Source organism: Bombina bombina, chromosome 4 (genome assembly GCF_027579735.1).
Source record: "Bombina bombina isolate aBomBom1 chromosome 4, aBomBom1.pri, whole genome shotgun sequence".
Classification (NCBI taxonomy): domain Eukaryota; kingdom Metazoa; phylum Chordata; class Amphibia; order Anura; family Bombinatoridae; genus Bombina; species Bombina bombina.
Window position 1 is genome coordinate 794,305,797 of NC_069502.1, and position 23,284 is coordinate 794,329,080.

At 42.4% G+C, this 23,284-nt stretch overlaps 1 protein-coding gene across 1 annotated transcript in view; it reads right to left on the bottom strand.

Annotated features, from left to right (window-relative positions):
• Positions 1–21,102: 21,102 nt before the first annotated feature.
• Positions 21,103–23,284, bottom strand: part of LOC128657866 (gastrula zinc finger protein XlCGF26.1-like) — a 169,423-nt gene continuing 167,241 nt past the window's right edge. The window contains exon 4 of the mRNA XM_053712296.1: positions 21,103–22,711. Within this exon, the coding sequence (XP_053568271.1) occupies positions 21,618–22,711 (1,094 nt within the window). The 3' untranslated portion in view covers positions 21,103–21,617. The remainder of the gene's footprint in view (positions 22,712–23,284) is intronic.

Sequence of the window (23,284 nt, forward strand, 5' to 3'; positions counted from 1 at the left end):
TGACCGTATACTCGAACAAGCCATACCTTGTTCGAAAAGCGGTCAGCCATTCATCGCCCTTCCTGATCCGAACCAAATTGTAGGCTCCACGTAGGTCGAATTTGGTATACACCTTAGCGCCTTGTAACCTTTCGATTAATTCGGGTATAAGAGGTAACGGATACCTATTTTTTTTCGTTCTAGAATTGAGCTCCCGGTAGTCTATAATAGGCCTTAAGCTTTTGTCCTTGTTTCTGACAAAAAAAATACCTGCGCCTGCAGAGGACGTTGAGGGTCTAATGAAGCCTTTACGGAGGTTTTCATCCAGGTATTCTTTTAAGTGCTGCAGTTCAGGTTCCGATAAGGGAAATATACGACCATAAGGGACGGTGACATTGGGTAGAAGTTCAATCGGGCAATCATATGGCCTGTGCGGTGGTAGAGCCTGAGCCTCTTTTTTATCGAAGACATCCGCAAATTCCAGATAACACGGAGGTATTGAGACTTCTGTTATCTGTAGGAGGATACGTGGGTCTCGATTGATACAATGGTGTTTGCACTCCTTGGATAGGAATTGCAGATCGCCAGTACCCCAATGAATAGAAGGGTTGTGGAGTTTGAGCCACTTTAAACCTAAGATAAGTGGAAATAAAGGAGTTAGTATCACTTCAAATACTACAAACTCAGAATGCCCTGAAGAAAAGGTTAGTTTCAGGGGTTGGGTCTGGTGAGTAATCAGACCGGATTTAATGGAAGAACCATCCACAAATCTTATAGGTAGTGAATTAAGCTTTTTTATTAGTGGAATATTGTGAAGTTTAACAAAATCATAATCGATGAAGTCTCCCGTGGCTCCGGAATCAATCACGGCTCGAGTATGTACTTGGAGTTGCTCCCACTGCAGAGAAACAGAGAAGCATAGGTGAGATGTTGATTTGTAATTAGTGACATGACAGACAGATTCTCTTTTGAAATAGGACTTACCCTTCCTTTGTCTGGTGAGGTTAGGGCAGTCCTTCACTGAATGTTCTATACTAGCACAGTACATGCATAGGTTCAATTGCTTGCGGCGGGCTTTCTCCTCTGGTCAGAGGGGACCCTTGACAAAGGCGATCTCCATCGGCTCCTCTGTTGATCTAGAGGGCGCAACTGTACTGATGTGCTTCTTAACATGATACTCAGGGGTACCCCTTTCTGATTTCCTCTCCCGGAGACGTCTGTCTATAGAGATGCAAAGTGAAATCAGACACTCCAAACTGGTAGGCATAGTGATACGTGCCAACTCGTCCTTGATGCTTTCGCTAAGGCCCATTCGGAATTGGTTTTTGAGCGCATGCTCATTCCAGAGTGTGTCAGGGGCCCATCTTTTGTACTCTGCTATGTAGTCTTCTACAGGGCATCTGCCCTGTCGGATTCCCCTTATTGCGGTTTCGGCAGTGGCTTGCCTGTCCTGATCCTGGTACAGAAGTGCCATTGCTGAGAAAAACGAGTCCAACGAGTTGAGGATAGGATCATTGGACTCGTAGAAGGTATTAGCCCAGGTTCTGGCCTCTCCAGAGAGGTAAGAGATCACTGTAAGTACACGAATGCGATCATTCGGATACGTTTTAGGTTTTAATTGAAAGAATAGGGTACAGGAATTCTGAAAATCCCTGAACCGTGCCCTATCCCCTGAGAATTTTTCAGGGGGGCATATCTGTGGTTCAGGCAAATCAGTTGGTTCTGTTTTTGCTTGCATTTGTTCATTGATGTACTTCCGTAGTTGCTGATTTTCAGCCTTGATCTCTCGCAACCCTTGGAGCATAAGGTCCATATTTTGGGACAGGGTGCCAACCCTGGAGGATAGCTCACTTAAATCCATATTTTCTTATAGACTGGTATGCTATTCTTTTAAGGCTAAGTATTATGTAAGGTTTGTATAAGATAGACTAAATAGTGTAGCATGCAGCCTATGAGTACCGCTCTGTCTCACACCAAACCTTTAGACTTTATAAAGTATAAAGTCCAGTTCTTGCTCATAGACGTGAGGGGACTAAGATTAGTCAAGAAAATAAGGAGGAGCAAGTGCATAGAAGTGTAAAGGAGGATTGAGTAGTAAAGGAAATAAAGACTCCTTAAGTTAGGGAGTAATAGATGGTACACACAGATAGATGGAATTCAAAACCATATGTAGTGCAAGTTTTGTGTCAATGTTGCAACTAGCTACGTTGTCTAATTGAAAGTGAAGGCCTGTTGTTATGCTAATCAATACTACAAACGTCAATCAAAGTTCATTCTCATTCACAGGTTTCCCAGTAGCTTAAGGGTTAAGCAGGTATACAATTTGTAAGTTCATATGAGGACAGACTGTCAGATAATACTTGCGGTTCCTTAGTACTCTGGTTGAAGGGGCCGTGAGGAGCTTTAGCGTGGTGCTGGTACTTGAGATCTCAGCGTTGTTGAGAGGCGTGCTGCCGATGCAGCGTGTGGTTCCACACAGCGTGTGGGAGAGGTGAGGTGCTGCAGAGCGCGCTACTGACAGGCGTGCTGCCGATGCAGCGTGTGATTTCACACAGCGTGTGAGAGAGGAGAGCTGCTGCAGAGTGCGACTCTGTGTTCAGAGCAGGCAGAAACCAGCGGGAGTTGGAGTACTTGCGGCTAGCTGGGGTTAGCTCTGGATGTCAGATGGCAGTTTAAACTGCAGCCGGTTTTGAGGTAATAAAGGATGTCAGTATAGTTGGAAGTGAAAGTTACTTGAACTTGTAGAATCTTTAGCTTGAAGACTTTTAGGTCTTAGCAAAGGCTAAGCAGAAACTTCTGTAGTCACTATGAACCTAATGAATTCAAAATACTTAGCAATGCAACAGGATGAGGAGGGGCCTTATATAGACTCTTGAGCTATGCCTTAAAGGTACAGTACAGGACGTTACAATGTCTGACGGCTGAGATAATCCGCTTCCCATTTGTCTATACCTGGGATATGAACCGCAGAAACTAGACAGGAGCTGTATTCCGCCCAAGCAAGTATCCGAGATAGTTCTTTCATAGCTTGGGGACTGAGTCCCACCCTGGTGATTGACATATGCCACAGTTGTGATACTGTCGGTCTGAAAACAAATGAACGGTTCTCTCTTCAACAGAGGCCAAACCTGAAGAGCCCTGAAAATAGCACAGAGTTCTAAAATATTGATTGGTAACCTCGCCTCTTGAGGTTTCCAAACCTCTTGTGCTGTCAGAGATTCCCAGACAGCTCCCCAACCTGAAAGACTTGCATCTGTTGTGATCACAGTCCAAGTTAGACGAACAAAAGAGGCCCCTTAAACTATACGATGGTGATCTAACCACCAAGTCAGAGAGAGTCGAACATTGGGATTTAAGGATATTAATTGTGAAATCTTTGTATAATTCCTGCGCAACTGGTTCATCATACAAAGCTGGAGAGGTCTCATATGAAAACGAGCAAAGGGGATCGCGTCTGATGCTGCAGTCATGAGACCTAAAACTTCCATGCACATAGCTACTGAAGGGAATGATTGAGACTGAATGTTCTGACAAGCTGAAACCAATTTTATTAGTCTCTTGTCTGTTAGAGACAGAGTCATGGACACTGAATCTATCTGGAAACCTAAAAAGGTGACCCTTGTCTGAGGAATCAAGGAACTTTTTGGTAAATGGATCCTCCAACCATGTCTTTGAAGAAACACCACTAGTTGATTTGTGTGAGATTCTGCAGAATGTAAAGACTGAGCTGGTACCAAGATATCGTCCAAATAAGGAAACACTGCAATACCCCATTCTCTGATTACAGAGAGTAGGGCACCGAGAACCTTTGAAAAGATTCTTGGAGCTGTCGCTAGGCCAAATGGAAGAGCGGCAAATTGGTAATGCTTGTCTAGAAAAGAGAATCTCAGAAACTGATAATGATCTGGATGAATCGGAATATGAAGATATGCATCCTGTAAGTCTATTGTGGACATATAATGCCCTTGCTGAACAAAAGGCAGAATAGTCCTTATAGTCACCATTTTGAAAGTTGGCACTCTTACATAACGATTCAAAATTTTCAGGTCCAGAATTGGCCTGAATGAATTTTCTCTTTGGGACAATGAATAGAATTGAATAAAACCCCAGACCCTGTTCTTGAAACGGAACTGGTATGATTACCCCTGAAAACTCCAGGTCTGAAACACACTTCAGAAAAGCCTTAGCCTTTACTGGATTTGATGGGATGCGTGAGAGAAAAAATCTTCTCATAGGAGGTCTTACCCATGAGAGACAATACTCTGAATCCATTGATTTTGGACAGAATCTGCCCAAATGTTTTGGAAGAATCTTAATCTGCCCTCTACCAGCTGAGCTGGAATGAGGACCGCACCTTCATGCAGACTTGGGAGCTGGCTTTGGTTTCTTAAACGGGCTGGATTTATTCCAACTTGAAGGTTTCCAATTGGAACCAGATTCTTTGGGGGAAGGATTAGGTTTCTGTTCCTTATTTTGTCAAAAGGAACGAAAACGGATAGAAGCTTTATAATTATCCTTAGGTCTTTTATCCTGAGGCAAAAAAACTCCATTCCCCCCCTAGTGACAGTTGAAATAATCGAATCCAACTGAGAACCAAATAACTTATTACCTTGGAAAGAAAGAGATAGTAATCTAGACTTAGATACCATGTCAGCATTCCAATATTTGAGCCACAAAGCTCTTGTAGCTAAAATAGCTAAATACATAGTTTTAACATCAATTTTGATGATATCAAAAATGGCATCACAGATAAAATGATTAGCATGTTGAAGCAAGCGAACAATGCTAGATAAATCAGGATCCATTTCTTGTTGCGCTAGACTGTCCAACCAAAAATTTGATGCAGCTGCAACATCAGCCAAAGAAATGGCAGGCCTGAGAAGATTGCCAGAATAAAAAAAAACTTTTCTTAGATAAGATTCAAGTTTCCTATCTAAAGGGTCTTTAAAAGAAGTACTATCTTCCATAGGAATAGTAGTACGTTTAGCAAGAGTAGAAATAGCCCCATCAACTTTGGGGATCTTTTCCCAAAACTCCAATCTAACTGCTGTCAAAGGATAAGATTTTTTAAACCTTGAAGAAGGAATAAAAGAAGTACCAGGCCTATTCCATTCCTTAGAAATCATATCAGAAATAGCACCAGGAACTGGAAAAAAGTCTGGAGTAACCACAGGAGGTTTATAAACAGAATTTAAAAGTTTACTAGTTTTAATATCAAGAGGACTAGTTTCCTCAATATCCAATGTAATCAACACCTCTTTTAACAAGGAACGAATATACTCCATTTTAAATAAATAAATAAGAAGATTTGCGTGTCAATATCTGAGGAAGGATCTTCTGAATCAGATAGATCCTCATCAGAGGATAATTCAGTATGTTGTTTAAAATTCCATCAACTTTATGAGAAGACCTTTTACGTTTATTAGAAGGCGGGGTGGCAGACAAAGCCTTCTGAATCGCATCAGCAATACAATCTTTTATATTCACAAGTATATCATGTACATTAGCTGTTGAAGGAACAACAGGCATTGTACTATTACTGATGGACACATTCTCTGCATGTAAAACCTTATCATGACAACTATTACATACCACAGCTGGAGATATAATTTCCACAAATTTACAACAAATGCACTTAGCTTTGGTAGAACTGTTATCAGGCAGCAGGGTTCCAACAGTGATTTCTGAGACAGGATCAGATATTGACATCTTGCAAATGTAAGAGAAAAAAACAACATATAAAGCAAAATTATCAATTTCCTTATATGGCAGTTTCAGGAATGGGAAAAAATGCAAACAGCATAGCCCTCTGACATAGAAAAAGGCAAGAGGCATATAGGAATGGGGTTTTTAAATAATAAAAATATTTGGTGCCAAGTATGACGTACAACGCAACTGAATTTTTTTTTGCCACTAACAACATCCGGAAATGACACACTCGCGTCACATTTGCATCATCGGATGTACCTTCGTGCCAAGAATGACGCAATAAACGTTGGCATTTTGCGCCCTCACAAGCCTAATTTTGCCCGCGAAATTTAATGAAAAAAGCAGTCAATTTGAAAAAAGACTAAACCCCAGGTAAGAAAAATATTTCCTAAATATTTTTTTCCCCCAAATATGAAACTGATAGTCTGCAAAAGGAAATATACATAAACCTGACTCATGGCAAATATAAGTACAATACATATATTTAGAACTTTATATTAATGCATACCAACCCTTAGCTGAGAGTGTCTTAAGTAATGAAAACATACTTACTGAAAGACACCCATCCACATATAGCAGATAGCCAAACCAGTACTGAAACGAGAATCAGTAGAGGTAATGGTATATAAGAGTATATAGTCGATCTGAATAAGGGAGGTAGGAGATGAATCTCTACGACCGATAACAGAGAACCTATGAAATAGATCTCCTGCGAGGAAAACCCTTGCATTCAATAGGTGATGGTCCCTTCAAATTCCTCTGACAATCACTGTACTCTGAGAGGAACCAGGCTTCAAAATGCTGAGAAGCGCATATCAACGTAGAAATCTTAGCACAAACTTACTTCACCACCTCCATAGGAGGCAATGTTTGTAAAACTGAATTGTGGGTGTGCTGAAGGGTGTATTTATAGGCATTTTGAGGTTTGGGAAACTTTGTCCCTCCTGAAAGGATTGTATATCCCATACGTCACTAGCTCATGGACTCTTGCCAATTACATGAAAGAAATGTATGTATACACACACACAGACACACACACACACACATATATATATATATATATACACACACACACATATACACACACTTTTTTGCCCTTTCCTTTCAAATACATTGAAATATGCAATATAATTTTTAATAAATTGTAATTATTTTATCTTTTCGTGTTTTTTTTCCAGCACAGCCAATATGTATACCAACTATTTTATGTATAGATCATGACATAATAAAGCTAAAACAAAAAGGTCTGAAAAATATATATTTTTATCATAATTTCAATAAACAAGATTATAAACAATACAGTATACATTTTTTCTTAACTATATAGTCAAAACATCTGTGGATCTATAATTGTATTAGGTAACCTTTCTAGAAAGCAAAAATGGAGAATAATTAACTTTTAATATAAAATTAGCAATTGAAAATTCTTTTGTTTCAGCACAATGTATTTTATGCAACAAGGAGGGGGGTATCCTAATCCAAACAGGGAATTTTGGAAGTCCTCTTGCCCTTTTGATGTTAAAGTTGGGGCTCAACCTGTAACCTATAGAACTGGTAGATTTAAATTCCATCTAGATATATGCTGTCACCTCAGAGATCAGATTAGTAGCTACATTTCAAATAAGGATTTATCAATTACTCAAATCAAGAGTCTTTTGGCTCCCTCCCATAAAACTCCACCCAAATAAATGCATTTTATTTACACCAGTTGATCACTTGACTATTCAAAATTAGTGATCCTGGACCCACCCCCCCATGGATGACAAACACACTGGGGGCCTAAAACCACTCTAAAAGTGCAAACCCCAGAGGCCAAAATGTAGTCATCAGCACTCTAAACTAATTTATTTCTCTAACCTAATTTTTTTTTTTTTTCCAACGTATTTTTTCTTTTTATTGAGGTAAATTAAGTTGAGTACAAACATATTAAGGCAATAAAACAGAAACAATCACATCTCTTTTGGTTACAACTCATATCAAGAACATTTGAGAATATAGAAGTATGTGACAAGACACAGAATACAATTGACAAAGTAGGCTGGGGCATATACTACAACATCATCTGTCATCAGCTCGACCCTGGACAAGAACAGTTTACCTCTTTATCTGGGTTGCTTTATATAACCTTCCCGGGTGTGATATCATACTCCACTCTTAAGCTCCCTAGGTGGAAAGACCTCTAACATCAATAAATAAAAGCTGGACAAGTGTGTCAAAACACCCCTCAATTGCATATGAGTCAATCCTCCATGCCTCATGTTCTGTAAAGATTCCCCATCCTCTCCCATGTGGGGCTTGACGACCTCACAAGCTGGGTCAACACTCCCCCAAGAGACACGACTGGCTGTAAAAGATTCGCTATATGGGAGAGCCTGCTACCTTAATCAAAAGGGAGTCACTTTAGGAACCTCTAAGTAATATCTCAACTAATTATCCGGTCAGCTAGGCAGGTGGAACTGAAGAAAAAAAAAAAAAAAAAAGTATGCGAGGGTGAGGTAAAAAGGGGGATCTAGAGCAAGAAAGCGGGTGTGTGGGGTGAGTGAGGAGTTCCCCAAACCTCGTGCATATAAGTAAAAGGGGGGGGGGAAATATATAAGAAAGAAAGGAATAAGAAGTGCAAAGGCGTAGGCTTCCCAGAACCGAGGACCTTTAGTTATACAATACTCCTATGAGAAAAGACCACAGATTCGGGTATACTCTATGAGTCACCTGGGGCCTGGTTTCTGTGGACCCAAAGATCCCATATTTTCCAGTATGACTCAATTTTATTGAGATGTTGGTAGAATCCTCTCTCCATCTGGGCATAAGTTACTAGGGTCTGTTTAATGTCAGTCAAGGAAGGTGGGTCTGGTGTTTTCCATTTCCTAGCAATGGAAATCTTGGCTGCTGCAAACATGAAGATGGCTAGCTGACGGTGAGGTTTTGGTGTTTGCCTTGGGAACATGTTCAGTAGGGCCACCTTAGGTTCTTCGAAGAGAGACAATCCCACTGATCTACATAACCCAAAACATCGTTCCATAATTTTCTCAGGGCCGGACATGCCCACCATATATGGAGGTCTGTACCCACTCGACCGCAGTTTCTCCAGCATAGGGACGAATGAGACCGGGCGATCTGTGCTAGTCTTAATGGGATGTAGTGCCATCTAAGGCATACTTTCATATAGAGTTCCACTGAGTTGGCGCAGTGAAGCGTCTTTTTAGTAAGTAAGAATGCTTGTGCCCAGGTCTTTTCCGAGATCTGAATTCCCAATTTTTTTCCCCAGGCCCTTAATTGCCACACTGTACTAGAGTTCTCGTCCTTCATAATTAGCATGTAATGCATAGATAGTGACCTCGTCAGTGACAAACCAGATTTCCATTTTTGTTCCTAAGTGGTCAGGGTTCTGAAGTCTGTCGATGCGAAACCCCAACTCGCCAAGAGTCTATGGAGTCGAAGTCTTTCAAACATGAACCACAGGGGTAAACTTGAGTCGTCTCCCCTTTGCACTGGTTCAGCCAACTTTAGGGTATTTTGCTGATAAAGGTCAGAGACTCTTATCAAATCCCACTGGCTCCACTGGGAATTATGTGAGTCAGGTAGACCCCTAAGCAGGCCCGCAATCGAATGGACTGGAGATGGGTGTGGGGCTATATCAACATAGTGTCTGATAGACTTCCAGCTATTAAGGGTCTGTTTAACTATGGAATTCTGGATGCCCACATCTTCCATTAGATAATTTGGAATCCAAGGCAGGTCTCTAAGATTGATCCCAGAGGGAAGAGAAAATTGTTCAACTCTCTTCCAGCCTGGTAGCATATCCGTCGTCCCCCAACCAGATACATGGGACAGTCTCGCAGCCTCATAGTAGGTGGTAATATTAGGAATCAAAGAGAAAGAGAGAGGCGCCTCATGGGACAGTATCGTAACAACCAGAGAAGGCAAACAATGAGGCAGCCCGTGATGGGGTATACTCACAAGGATAGCGGCATATGAGAATGCCTAGTAGAGCGGGACGGGACTTTAGGTCGCCCGACAGACATACACAGCAGTGCGTGGAGACGTCAGGTCACGGGGTCCGTTCAGCCAATCAGCGGCCAAAGAGAATCAGCATCAGACGTCAAAGCTGTTCCGGGAGTAGCCAATGCTAGGCTTGTCTGCCAGGTCTGCTGACTATGCAAAAGCTCTCGTCTAATGACAGTCTTCAATGATTCCAGTGGTACCTGCCCGCTCAGAATCTGCTTCTGCAAAAAAGGCGCATAGAGTTATGTCCTCCTCCTGCAGTTCCTTGGTGCAGAGCTTAATCAAAACTGAATTCTTACTTCTTGATTGAAGGACACAGCTTTATGAGTACACATGAGGTGGTTCTCATGTGTACTCATAAAGCTGTGTCCTTCAATCAAGAAGTAAGAATTCAGTTTTGATTAAGCTCTGCACCAAGGAACTGCAGGAGGAGGACATAACTCTACGCGCCTTTTTTGCAGAAGCAGATTCTGAGCTGGCAGGTACCACTGGAATCATTGAAGACTGTCATTAGACCACAGCTTTTGCATAGTCAGCAGACCTGGCAGACAAGCCTAGCATTGGCTACTCCCAGAACAGCTTTGACGTCTGATGCTGATTCTCTTTGGCCGCTGATTGGCTGAACGGACCCCACGCACTGCTGTGTCTCCACGCACTGCTGTGTATGTCTGTCGGGCGACCTAAAGTCCCGTCCCGCTCTACTAGGCATTCTCATATGCCGCTATCCTTGTAAGTATACCCCATCACGGGCTGCCTCATTGTTTGCCTTCTCTGGTTGTTACGATACTGTCCCATGAGGCGCCTCTCTCTTTCTCTTTGATTCATAGGCACCTACCTTCACTATACAAGAGTGCTGCCTGCTTCTTCAGAAGATTCTGGGAACATCCACCTACTGAACGCCTTTCTGAACTTTTCGCACCTCATATAGAGACTTGATTTACTCTATATTTATGGTAATATTAGGAAGCAAAACTCCACCTAGGTGATAAGGTCTTTGCAGGGTTTTCCTAGCAATTCTTGTTTTTTTTCCCCTGCCAGATGTATCTGGTAATTAGAGCATTGAATTTGTCCAAGAGGGCTTGGGGAAGGTTAATTGGGAGGCAACGGAAATAATAAAGTATCTTCGGTAGGACGGTCATTTTGACTGAGGCTATACGTCCCAGCCAAGATACCTCTTTGAAGGACTATGTACCGAGTAGCGCTCTAGTCTCAGACAGGAGCTTTTCATAATTCTTTGACCTAACTACGTCCACCTTTGGTCCCAATTGGACGCCCAAGTGTGTAATAGTGTCGGAAGCCCATTGAAATTGGTAGGACTCTTTGAGGATTTCCAATTCGAAGCGTGGTATATGAATCGGGAGCGCTTCCGTTTTGGTCAGATTAAGTCTATAAAAACTATGGGAACCGAATAGGAATATAATCTCAAAGAGTGCTGAGAGAGAACCTATAGGGCTGGAGAGGAAGAGGGTAACATCATCAGCAAAGAGAGCAATCTTTTCCCCCCCTCCTCCTCTCTCATCCCCACGCGAACTCAAAGGGACCCCCCGAATCCTAGGGGAGTTCCTAATCGCCTGTGCCAATGGCTCAATAGCCAGAGCAAAGACAATGGGCGAAAGAGGGCACCCCTGTCTCGTTCCATTAGTTACTGGGAAGCTTTAAGAGCAGAAACCCAGACCCGTGACTCTAGCGCTCGGAGAGCTATAAAGAGCTTGAATGGCTAACACTATTTCGCTGGGAAATCCAAAGGACAGAAGGGTCTCCCAAAGGTACTCCCATCTGACCCTGTCAAACTCTTTTTCCGCGTCGAGCGACAGGGCCAGCATGGGTATTTTCCTTCTATCTGCCTCCGAGAAGATGTTCAAAATGCATCTAGTGTTATCGGGGCCTTCTCTTCCCCAAGTGAACCCCACCTGGTCTGGGTGCAAGAGGCTCGGGACAATAAGACGTAGTCAATTCACCCATAGTTTGGAATAGAGCTTGACGTCTATGTTGATCAGGGAGATGGGGCGATAGCTCCCACAATGTGTTGTGTCTTTGTTAGGTTTTGGTATAGTGAGGATCGTTGCCTCTAGAAGCTCGCTCCTAAAGGAGCCTCTCTCCCTGGCTTCGGCAAAGGCCTGAAGCAGGAGTGGTGAAAGCTCTGGGCAAAAGGTCTTATAAAATAAAGCCGGGAACCCATCAGGTCCCGGGGCCTTCCCGTTTTGAAGTTGGGTAATCACAGTTTTCAGCTCAGAAGCTGAAAAAGGGGTCATAAGTCTTTCAACAGATGTCTGGGACAACACGGGCAGATGGAGGTCTTTCAGGAAGGCCTGGATCTCGACACGTGACAAGGGATTAAGCTCCTCCTGTTGTTGGAGGTTGTACAGGTTCGAATAGAATGCCGCAAAGGCCTCTCCTATATCTTTTGGAGAGGTGACTCTGTTATTTCCATGATTTATGGATAGAATGCGAGATGAGGCAACCCTCCCCCTGAGTTTCCTGGTCAGAATGGTAGATGCTTTGTTTCCTTGGTAGTATAACAACTGTTTAAATCTGTGCACAGCCTCTTGTACTCTGGATAGATCTATATCTTTAATTTGGGCCCGGAGGGTTAGTAATTCATCCGCCAACCCTGGGTTAGGATTATCCTTACTGAGTCTTTCTTTGGACCGGAGGTTAGCTACTAGGAGACCCAAAGGGGCCCCCCTTTGCTTTTTAACAGAGGCTTGTTTGTGGATACAAACTCCCAGTATATAAGCTTTAAGGGCTGCCTATACCGTCTGGTGAGAGGGAGTGGAGTTGCTGTTGTGAGACAAAAATTCCTGTATGGAACTTCTGATCAATGGTTGGAAGCTCGGGTCTGCCCACAAGGTGGCCGGAAATTTCCAATGCGGTCTTGCAGATGAACCCATGCCAGAGTCTAAAGATATTATAAGGGCATCGTGGTCCGACCAGGAACAAGGCTTAATAGAAGCACTTTTAATTATATTGAGCGTTCAGGTATCTGTGAAGAAATGATCCAACCTAGAGTACGAGTGATGGGGCCTGGAATAGTACGTATAATCTCTGGCAGTCGGATTTCAAGCCCTCCACACATCATATAGATTATACTCCGAAATAAGGTCCCTGAACTTCTTGGCCATGGATATTGAGTATGGGTCAACCCTCCTACCCTGACTGACCTTTTTATCAAAGGAGGGGTCCCAAATCATGTTGAAATCCCCTCCAAGGATAAGTCTGCCCGTCTTTATTCTACACACATTTTGAAGGATAGTTTTGAGGAACCTAGGTTGATTTAAATTAGGAGCATAAAGATTCACCAAAGTATAGACTTGACCCTCAATCTTACATATTAGAATGAGGTATCTCCCCTCTGGGTCAATTTCAAGATAGATTTGCTCGTAGCTGATCAGTCGATGGATGAAGATTGCTACCCCTCTGGTCTTCTCTGAGTGAGTAGCCGAAACATAGTTAGTAAATGTAGAGGATTAACGGTGTAAGTAAATTCCTTGATCTCATCAAGATGAGAAATAATCTTTCTCTTGTTAAGTGTGTTCAGTCCACGGGTCATCCATTACTTATGGGATATATTCTCCTTCCCAACAGGAAGTTGCAAGAGGATCACCCAAGCAGAGCTGCTATATAGCTCCTCCCCTCACATGTCATACCCAGTCATTCTCTTGCAACCCTCAACAAAGAAGGAGGTCGCGAGAGGAGTTGGAGTTTTTACTTAATTATTCTTCAATCAAAAGTTTGTTATTTTAAAATGACACCGGAGTGTGCCGTTTTTTGTATCTCAGGCAGTATTTGGAGAAGAATCTGCCTGCGTTTTTCTATGATCTTAGCAGACGTAACTAAGATCTGCTGGCTGTTCTCGACATTCTGAGGAGTAGGGTAACTTCAGAAAGAGGGGAATAGCATGCGGGGTCCCCCGCAAATGAGGTATGTGCAGTACATTATTTTCTGGGAATGGAATTGACTAAGAAAATACTGCTGTTACCCATATGATGTAAGTACAGCCTTAAATGCAGTAGTAGCGACTGGTATCAGGCTGATAAATGTATGCGCAGTTGAGTTATTTTCTAGGGACTAGAATTTGACTGAGAAAATACTGTTAATACTGAAATAATGTTTAAGCCTTATCTGCAGTGGAAGCGACTGGTAGCAGGCTTAGTGATAACTTTGCATGACATTCAAAATGTTGTTTTTAAAACGTTTACTGGCATGTTATTCGTTTTGTGAGGTACTTTGGTGATAAATCTTTTTGGGCATGATTTTTTTCCACATGGCTAACGTATTTTCTGCATAGAAACCGTTATATCAGGTCTCCCACTGTTGTAATATGAGTGGGAGGGACCTTGTTTTAGCGCCTTGTTGCGCAGTTAAAATTCTAGCACAGTCTTCCTGTTTCTTCCTCCTTGATCCAGGACATCTCTAGAGAGCTCAGGGGTCTTCAAAATTCGTTTTTGAGGGAGGTAATCAGTCACAGCAGATCTGTGACAGTGTGTTTGACTGTGATAAAAGCGTTAAATCTTAATTTGATATCTGTTTTTGGGTATTGAGGGGTTAATCATCCTTTTGCTAATGGGTGCAATCCTCTGCTAATTAATACATTTCTCGTTAAGAATTGTGACTATAACTGAATTAGTTTTCTTTGTTATTCAACTGTGTTTTTAAAAGCGCTGCAGCGTTTTTTATATTGCTTGTAAACTTATTGAAAGTGATTTCCAAGCTTGCTAGCTTCATTGCTAGTCTGTTTAAACATGTCTGATACAGAGGAATCTGCTTGTTCATTATGTTCAAAAGCCGATGTGGAGCCCAATAGAAATATGTGTACCAATTGTATTGATATTACTTTGAATAAAAGTCAATCTGTACCGATAAAGAAATTATCACCAGACAACGAGGGGGAAGTTATGCCGTCTAACTCTCCTCACGTGTCAGTACCTGCGTCTCCCGCTCGGGAGGTGCGTAAGATTGAGGCGCCAAGTACATCAAGGCCCTTACAAATCACTTTACATGATATGGCTAATGTTATGAAAGAAGTATTATACAATATACCCGAATTAAGAGGCAAGTGCGATAGCTCTGGGTTAAGGACAGAGCGTGCTGATGACACGAGAGCCATGTCTGATACTGCGTCACAATTTGCAGAACATGAGGACGGTGAGCTTCATTCTGTCGGTGACGGTTCTGATCCGGGGAGACCGGATTCAGAAATTTCATATTTTAAATTTAAGCTTGAGAACCTCCGCGTGTTACTAGGGGAGGTGTTAGCGGCTCTGAATGTTTGCGACACGGTGGCAATCCCAGAGAAATTATGTAGGTTGGATAGATACTATGCGGTACCGGTGTGTACTGACGTTTTTCCTATACCAAAAAGGCTTACAGAAATTATTAGTAAGGAGTGGGATAGACCCGGTGTGCCCTTTTCCCCTCCTCCGATATTTAGAAAAATGTTCCCTATAGACGCCACCACACAAGACCTTTGGCAGACGGTCCCTAAGGTGGAGGGAGCAGTTTCTACTTTAGCCAAGCGTACCACTATCCCGGTGGAGGATAGCTGTGCTTTCTCAGATCCAATGGATAAAAAATTAGAGGGTTACCTTAAGAAAATGTTTGTTCAACAAGGTTTTATATTGCAGCCTCTTGCATGCATTGCGCCTGTCACGGCTGCAGCGGCATTCTGGTTTGAGTCTCTGGAAGAGGCGATTCGCACAGCACCATTGGATGAGACTTTGAGCAAAGTTAGAACGCTTAAACTGGCTAATGCGTTTGTTTCGGATGCCGTAGTGCATTTAACCAAACTTACGGCTAAAAATTCCGGATTCGCCATACAGGCGCGCAGGGCGCTATGGCTTAAATCCTGGTCAGCAGATGTAACTTCTAAGTCTAAACTACTTAACATTCCTTTCAAAGGGCAGACCTTATTCGGGCCCGGCTTGAAGGAAATTATTGCTGACGGGAGGTAAGGGCCACACCCTTCCTCAGGACAGGGCCAAATCAAAGGCCAAACAGTCTAATTTTTGTGCCTTTCGTAACTTCAAGGCAGGAGCAGCATCAACTTCCTCCGCTCCAAAACAGGAAGGAACTACTGCTCGTTACAGACAGGGTTGGAATAGCAACCAGTCATGGAACAAGGGCAAGCAGGCCAGAAAGCCTATTTCCGCCCCTAAGACAGCATGAAGACAGGGCCCCCTCTCCGGAGACGGATCTAGTGGGGGGCAGACTTTCTCTCTTCGCCCAGGCCTGGGCAAGAGATGTACAGGATCCCTGGACGTTGGAGATTATATCTCAGGGATACCTTCTGGATTTCAAAACTTCTCCTCCACAAGGGAGGTTTCATCTGTCAAGGTTATCAACAAACCTAGTAAAGAGGCATTTCTACAATGTGTACAAGACCTCTTAGTGATGGGAGTGATCCACCCAGTTCCGCGAACGGAACGAGGACAAGGGTTTTACTCAAATCTATTTGTGGTTCCCAAAAAAGAGGGAACCTTCAGACCAATCTTAGACTTAAAAATCTTAAACAAATTCCTAAGGGTTCCATCGTTCAAGATGGAAACCATTTGGACCATCCTGCCCATGATCCAAGAGGGTCAATATATGACCACAGTGGACTTAAAGGATGCCTACCTTCACATATCGATTCACAAAGATCATTATCGGTACCTAAGATTTGCCTTTCTAGACAGGCATTACCAGTTTGTAGCTCTTCCCTTCGGGTTAGCTATGGCCCAGAGAATTTTTACAAAGGTTCTGGGCTCACTTCTGGCGGTACTAAGACCACGAGGCATAGCGGTGGCTCCGTACCTAGACGACATTCTGATTCAAGTGTCAAGTTTTCAAAATGCAAAGTCTCATACAGAGATAGTTCTAGCATTTCTGAGGTCACATGGGTGGAAAGTGAACGTGGAAAAGAGTTCTCTGTTACCGTTCACAAGGGTTCCTTTTCTAGGGACTCTTATAGATTCTGTAGAGATGAAGATTTACCTGACGGAGTCCAGGTTATCAAAGATTCTCAATGCTTGCCATGCCCTTCACTCCATTCCAAGCCCATCAGTAGCTCAGTGTATGGAAGTAATCGGCTTGATGGTCGCGGCAATGGACATAGTGCCATTTGCGCGCCTGCATCTCAGACCGCTGCAACTATGCATGCTAAGTCAGTGGAACGGGGATTACTCAGATCTGTCCCCTTTGCTAAATCTGGACCAGGAGACCAGAGATTCTCTTCTCTGGTGGTTGCCACGGGTTCATCTGTCTGAAGGAATGACCTTTCGCAGACCAGATTGGACGATTGTAACAACAGATGCCAGCCTTCTAGGCTGGGGAGCAGTCTGGAACTCCCTGAAGGCTCAGGGATCGTGGACTCAGGAGGAGAAACTCCTACCAATCAACATTCTAGAATTAAGAGCAATATTCAATGCTCTTCTAGCTTGGCCTCAGTTAGCAACACTGAGGTTCATCAGGTTTCAGTCGGACAACATCACGACTGTGGCTTACATCAATCATCAAGGGGGAACCAGGAGTTCCCTAGCGATGTTGGAAGTCTCGAAGATAATTCGCTGGGCAGAGTCACACTCTTCCCACCTGTCAGCGATCTACATCCCAGGTGTGGAGAACTGGGAAGCGGATTTTCTAAGTCGCCAGACTTTTCATCCGGGGGAGTGGGAACTACACCCGGAGGTATTTGCTCAACTGATTCGTCGTTGGGGCAAACCGGATCTGGTTCTTATGGCATCTCGCCAGAACGCCAAGCTTCCTCGTTACGGATCCAGGTCCAGGGACCCAGGAGCGGTGCTGGTAGATGCACTTGCAGCCCCTTGGGTTTTCAACATAGCTTATGTGTTTCCACCTTTTCCGTTGCTACCTCGACTGATTGCCAGGATCAAACAGGAGAGAGCATCAGTGATTCTGATAGCGCCTGCGTGGCCACGCAGGACCTGGTATGCAGACCTAGTGGACATGTTGTCCTGTCCACCATGGTCTCTACCTCTGAGGCAGGACCTTCTAATTCAGGGTCCTTTCAACCATCCAAACCTAATTTCTCTGAGGCTGACTGCTTGGAGATTGAACGCTTGATTCTATCAAAGCGTGGGTTTTCGGATTCGGTTATTGATACATTGATACAGGCTCGGAAACCTGTTACCAGAAAAATTTACCATAAGATATGGCGTAAATATTTATATTGGTGTGAATCCAAGAGTTACTCATGGAGTAAGGTTAGGATTCCTAGGATATTGTCTTTTCTACAAGAGGGTTTAGAAAAGGGCTTATCCACTAGTTCACTAAAGGGACAGATTTCTGCTCTGTCTATTCTTTTACACAAGCGTCTGGCAGGGAATCCAGACGTCCAGGCTTTTTGTCAGGCTTTGGCTAGGATTAAGCCTGTGTTTAAGGCTGTTGCTCCTCCGTGGAGCTTAAACTTGGTTCTTAAAGTTCTTCAGGGTGTTCCGTTTGAACCCCTTCATTCCATTGATATTAAGCTTTTATCTTGGAAAGTTCTGTTTTTGATGGCTATTTCCTCGGCTCGAAGAGTCTCGGAGTTATCAGCCTTACATTGTGATTCTCCTTATCTGATCTTTCATTCAGACAAGGTAGTCCTGCGTACTAAACCTGGGTTTTTGCCTAAGGTTGTTTCTAACAGGAATATCAATCAAGAGATTGTTGTTCCATCATTGTGTCCTAATCCTTCTTCAAAGAAGGAACGTCTTTTGCATAATCTAGACATGATCCGTTTCCTGAAGTTCTACTTACAGGCAACTAAAGATTTTCGACAAACTTCTTCCCTGTTTGTCGGTTACTCTGGACAGAGGAGAGGTCAAAAGGCATCGGCTACCTCTCTCTCTTTTTGGCTTCGTAGCATAATACGTTTAGCCTATGAGACTGCTGGACAGCAGCCTCCTGAAAGAATTACAGCTCATTCCACTAGAGCTGTGGCTTCCACTTGGGCCTTTAAAAATGAGGCCTCTGTTGAACAGATTTGCAAGGCTGCAACTTGGTCTTCACTTCATACTTTTTCCAAATTTTACAAATTTGACACTTTTGCTTCTTCGGAGGCTGTTTTTGGGAGAAAGGTTCTACAGGCAGTGGTTCCTTCTGTTTAATGTTCCTGCCTTGTCCCTCCCTTCATCCGTGTACTTTAGCTTTGGTATTGGTATCCCATAAGTAATGGATGACCCGTGGACTGAACACACTTAACAAGAGAAAACATAATTTATGCTTACCTGATAAATTTATTTCTCTTGTAGTGTGTTCAGTCCACGGCCCGCCCTGTCTTTTTGAGTCAGGTTCTAAATTTTAAATTATAACTCCAGTCACCACTGCACCCTATAGTTTCTCCTTTCTCGTCTTGTTTTCGGTCGAATGACTGGATATGACATGTGAGGGGAGGAGCTATATAGCAGCTCTGCTTGGGTGATCCTCTTGCAACTTCCTGTTGGGAAGGAGAATATATCCCATAAGTAATGGATGACCCGTGGACTGAACACACTACAAGAGAAATAAATTTATCAGGTAAGCATAAATTATGTTTTTTTTTGGGGGGGGGGGGGTTGGAGAGTAAGGATCTAGTTTTGAATCCTATGTCTGGGTATCAGGTTCTTAGCTACTAAGAAGGAGCTAGGGTGATAGCGGGAGGAATTTGGCGAGAATAACTCTTGAGTCAAAAAGACTCTACCTTAATATGATTAGGATTTAACCCCTCTCAACCTATAATGCCTATGGCACCTAAAACCTATAGGGTATCCTTATCAAAGTACAACTTAAATGAATACAGGAACAAATTGACAAACAACAAGAAATTACAGTAGAAAACATAAATACATTAACAGAACCAGCTGGCATCTGGAAAATTTACTCTGAAGTGGTTATACTAAGTAACTCTTTTGCCTCCTAGTGGGGTGACTCTATGTGTGATGGCACTCGTTATTCGTGCGGATTGCTAAGGATCCAATCTGTCTTTAGTAGTGAGTTTCTATTAGCCTTAGACCAAGTAGCGCTAATATGACCTAATCAGGTATGCATCACTAAGTACGTACAGGGATTAGGGCCTCAGGGCAATTAGTTTGTTTACACCCAGTCTAGATAAGGTATGTATTAGTAATGCAGATCGGGAATCCTCATGTTTTGTTTTTTTTTGAGTCACTACTATATCTTTCCAGTCTTGTCACTAGCTCAATTAGGGGAATTGTGCATGTTCTTATCTGGTCGTAATAGTAGTTAAATGTCAGTAGTAGTAATTTTTATCTTATCTAGAGGAGATTCCCCATGTGTGGCTTACCTAGACAGATGAAATGATCCTATTTGAACTCTGGGAGGCGAAATGTAACATTTAAACATTTGAACATTTAAACAGCTTACAATACAAGGAAACTACTCTTTATTTGGTACTTCCTATGTTAAAGTCCAATCACTCAAAAGGGGTACATACAGTTACCCCAATGCTGGCACTGTCGATGTGGATGACTATTGGTTAGGAGCTACATCATGTCGATCAGGTGGTTTCCTCAGTGGGCTGAGTTCGAGGGACAGATGCTGACCCTCCTAATTTCAGCCCTAGGGAAGGTCTTTGAGGTCAAGGAGCCCACTCAGGTGCCGTGGCTTGAAGAGGGAGTGAGGACGAGGGGTTTGACTTATTAGGGTTAGTTGGAAGTCTCTGAAGGTCCCAATTTTTAAGTAGGTCCATCCCATCGTTTACAGAGGAAACTGTATGGGCAGTACCATTTCTGGTGACGATGAGTTTAGTCGGGTAACCCCAACGATACTTCACATTATGCTGTCTAAGGACCTGTGTAAAAGGAGTGAAGGATCTTGACCTCTGGAGTGTGAATTGTGACTGGTCTGGGAACACAAGTATGGATTTAAATTTTTCGGGTAATGTGGGTTTGTTTGCCAGTTCTCTTAATATCTTTTCCTTGTGAGTAAAGTAGTGGATTCTGGCCAAAACGTCTCTGGGTTTATCCGCTTAAATATTCCGGGGTCTTGGGGTGCGATGGACCCTATCTATAAGGAAGTTTGAATTATCCAAGTCAGCTAGAAATAAGATGCAGAATTCTTTGATGAAGTTTTCAAGGTCCCCAGCTGCGACCTCCTCTGGGACTCCTCTAAATCTCAGATTATTTCTTCTGGACCTGTCTTCAAGATCTGACAGTTTAAGTTCCAGGTCAGATATTTGGATGGCAAGACTTTGAGAGTATGACAACAAATTTTCATGGTCGAGCGCTAGGTCTTCGTGTTTTCGCTCTAAGGCCTCAGTTCTTTCACCTATCACCGCCATATCTCTACGGAGTTCAGCCGCTGAACCTTTGATAGCCTTCGTAAGGGTATCCTGCAAATTATTCATATGTTTTGAGAGAGTGTCAACTATGGCAGCCGCCACATTATCAAGAGGCGGGGTCTGGCTGTGATGGGCCTGAGATATAGATTCCGTGTCTTGCTCTTCAAGTGAATGGGTGTCTTCAGGGGAGGAACTTCTGTCCTCTCTAGGGGTAGATCTGAAGTGGTCAACCAGTGTTCTTCTGGGCTGACCTAACTGTTTAGGCTTTTTCTTATGAGATTGCGACATGATGCAGTCAAAGCTACTGTATTTGGCGTTGAATTGAGAGATGCACTTTACTTAGTCATGAACGTTATTGGAGTTTGTACTTTTACAGCTCTCGTCTCCTCCCGGCCCCCCCCCACTCCTCTAGGGCATCTTGTAATCCAGCATATTCTGTGAGAGAGCAATTTAAGAAACTTTAGGTAGCCTCTCTCCTGGGGTAGTTTGTCAACTAATGACGATGCCGGGACAGGGAGATGGGATATGACCCACTGAGAGAACCTCAGTGGGAAATGGTAGGAGAGAGGCTTGTGCTTGCTGCAAGATAACCAACAATAAGTAACATAGGACCAGCGTCTCACCAGGGAGAGGTCTCTCAGAATTCAGATAGAATGGAGATCTCTAGAATCTAATTTATTTTAATATGAATTTTCTGGTGCTTAATAAGAGTTGACTTTTGAATAAAACATTTCCCACATTCAGAACATGTAAATCCTTTCTCTCCTGTATGGATCTTCAGATGATCATTAAGAGTTGTTTTCTGAGCAAAACATTTCCCACATTCAGAACACGTATATCCTTTTTCCCCTGTATGAATGTTCTGATGCCTAATAAGATCTGATATCTGAGTAAAACATTTCCCACATTCAGAACATGAAAAGCTTTTCTCTCCTGTATGAATTTTCTGATGCCTAAAAAGAGTTGATTTCTGAGTAAAACATTTCCCACATTCAGAACATGAAAAATCCCTTTCCCCTGTATGAATCTTCTGATGATCATTAAGAGTTGTTTTCCGAGCAAAATTTTTTCCACATTCAGAACATGGAAATATATTTTTCCCTGTATGAAATTTCAGATGCCTAATAAGATCAGATTTCTGAGTAAAACATTTTCCACAATCAGAACATGAGTATTCTTTCTCTCCTGTATGAATTTTATGATGACTAATAAGAGCTGATTCCTGAGTAAAACATTTCCTACATTCAGAGCATGGAAACCCTTTTTCCCCTGTATGAACTTTTTGATGCCTCGTAAGAGCTGATTTCTTTGTAAAACATTTCCCACATTCAGAACAAGAAAATGCTTTCTCGCCTGTATGAATCTTCTGATGATCATTAAGAGTTGTTTTCTGAGCAAAACATTTTCCACATTGAGAACACAGAATTTTTTTTTCCCCTGTATGAGTTGTCTGATGCCTAATAAGAGTTAATTTATTAGTAAAACATTTCCCACATTCAGAACAGGAAAATGCTTTCTCTCCTGTATGAATCTTCTGATGATCATTAAGAGTTGCTTTCCGAGTAAAACATTTCCCACATTCAGAACACAGAAACCCTTTTTCCCCTATATGAATTTTTTGATGACTAATAAGATGTGATTTTCGAGTAAAACATTTCCCAAATTCTGAACATAAGTTTCCCTCGTGCCTTCTTTGATTTTGAAGATTTAATTTAGCATATGCACTCTGACAGTGACTTGGATTATTGTAGTTTGTGAATTCACCTGTAAATAAGAAAGACAATAGGGATAATGTTATTTATTAATTACATAACTCTTATCTTGAGAACAGTTTAACAGTTCTGAGTTAGTGTCTACTACAAGGAGAGGGGTCTGGCTATGACTCCTATACATTTCCCAAGCTTTCATGCTAAGGCTTAATGGCAATTTACTGGAAATTAGGGACTATTCTTAAGGACTTACATGTATACCATATTGGTCAATCACTGAACTAAATTGAAATTAATGCGATTGCTATTTTCTACCCAATGTATTTCACATAAATTGTTTGTAATACAATTAATTCAGTCCAAAAACTAATCTTTATAACTACTGCTTTTGTGCTTGTATTTTTAAAAAGGATTATTTTAAAGCAACAGAAACAAAGAAAATATCCCTGGTGTAGTATATCAAAGCAATATATAAAATCTTCAACCATGTGATGGGTGTCACTTTAAAAAACAGAATTTATGTTTACCTGATAAATTTCTTTCTCCTACGGTGTGTCCGGTCCACGGCTTAATCCTTACTTGTGGGAATATTCTCTTCCCTAACAGGAAATGGCAAAGAGAGCACAGC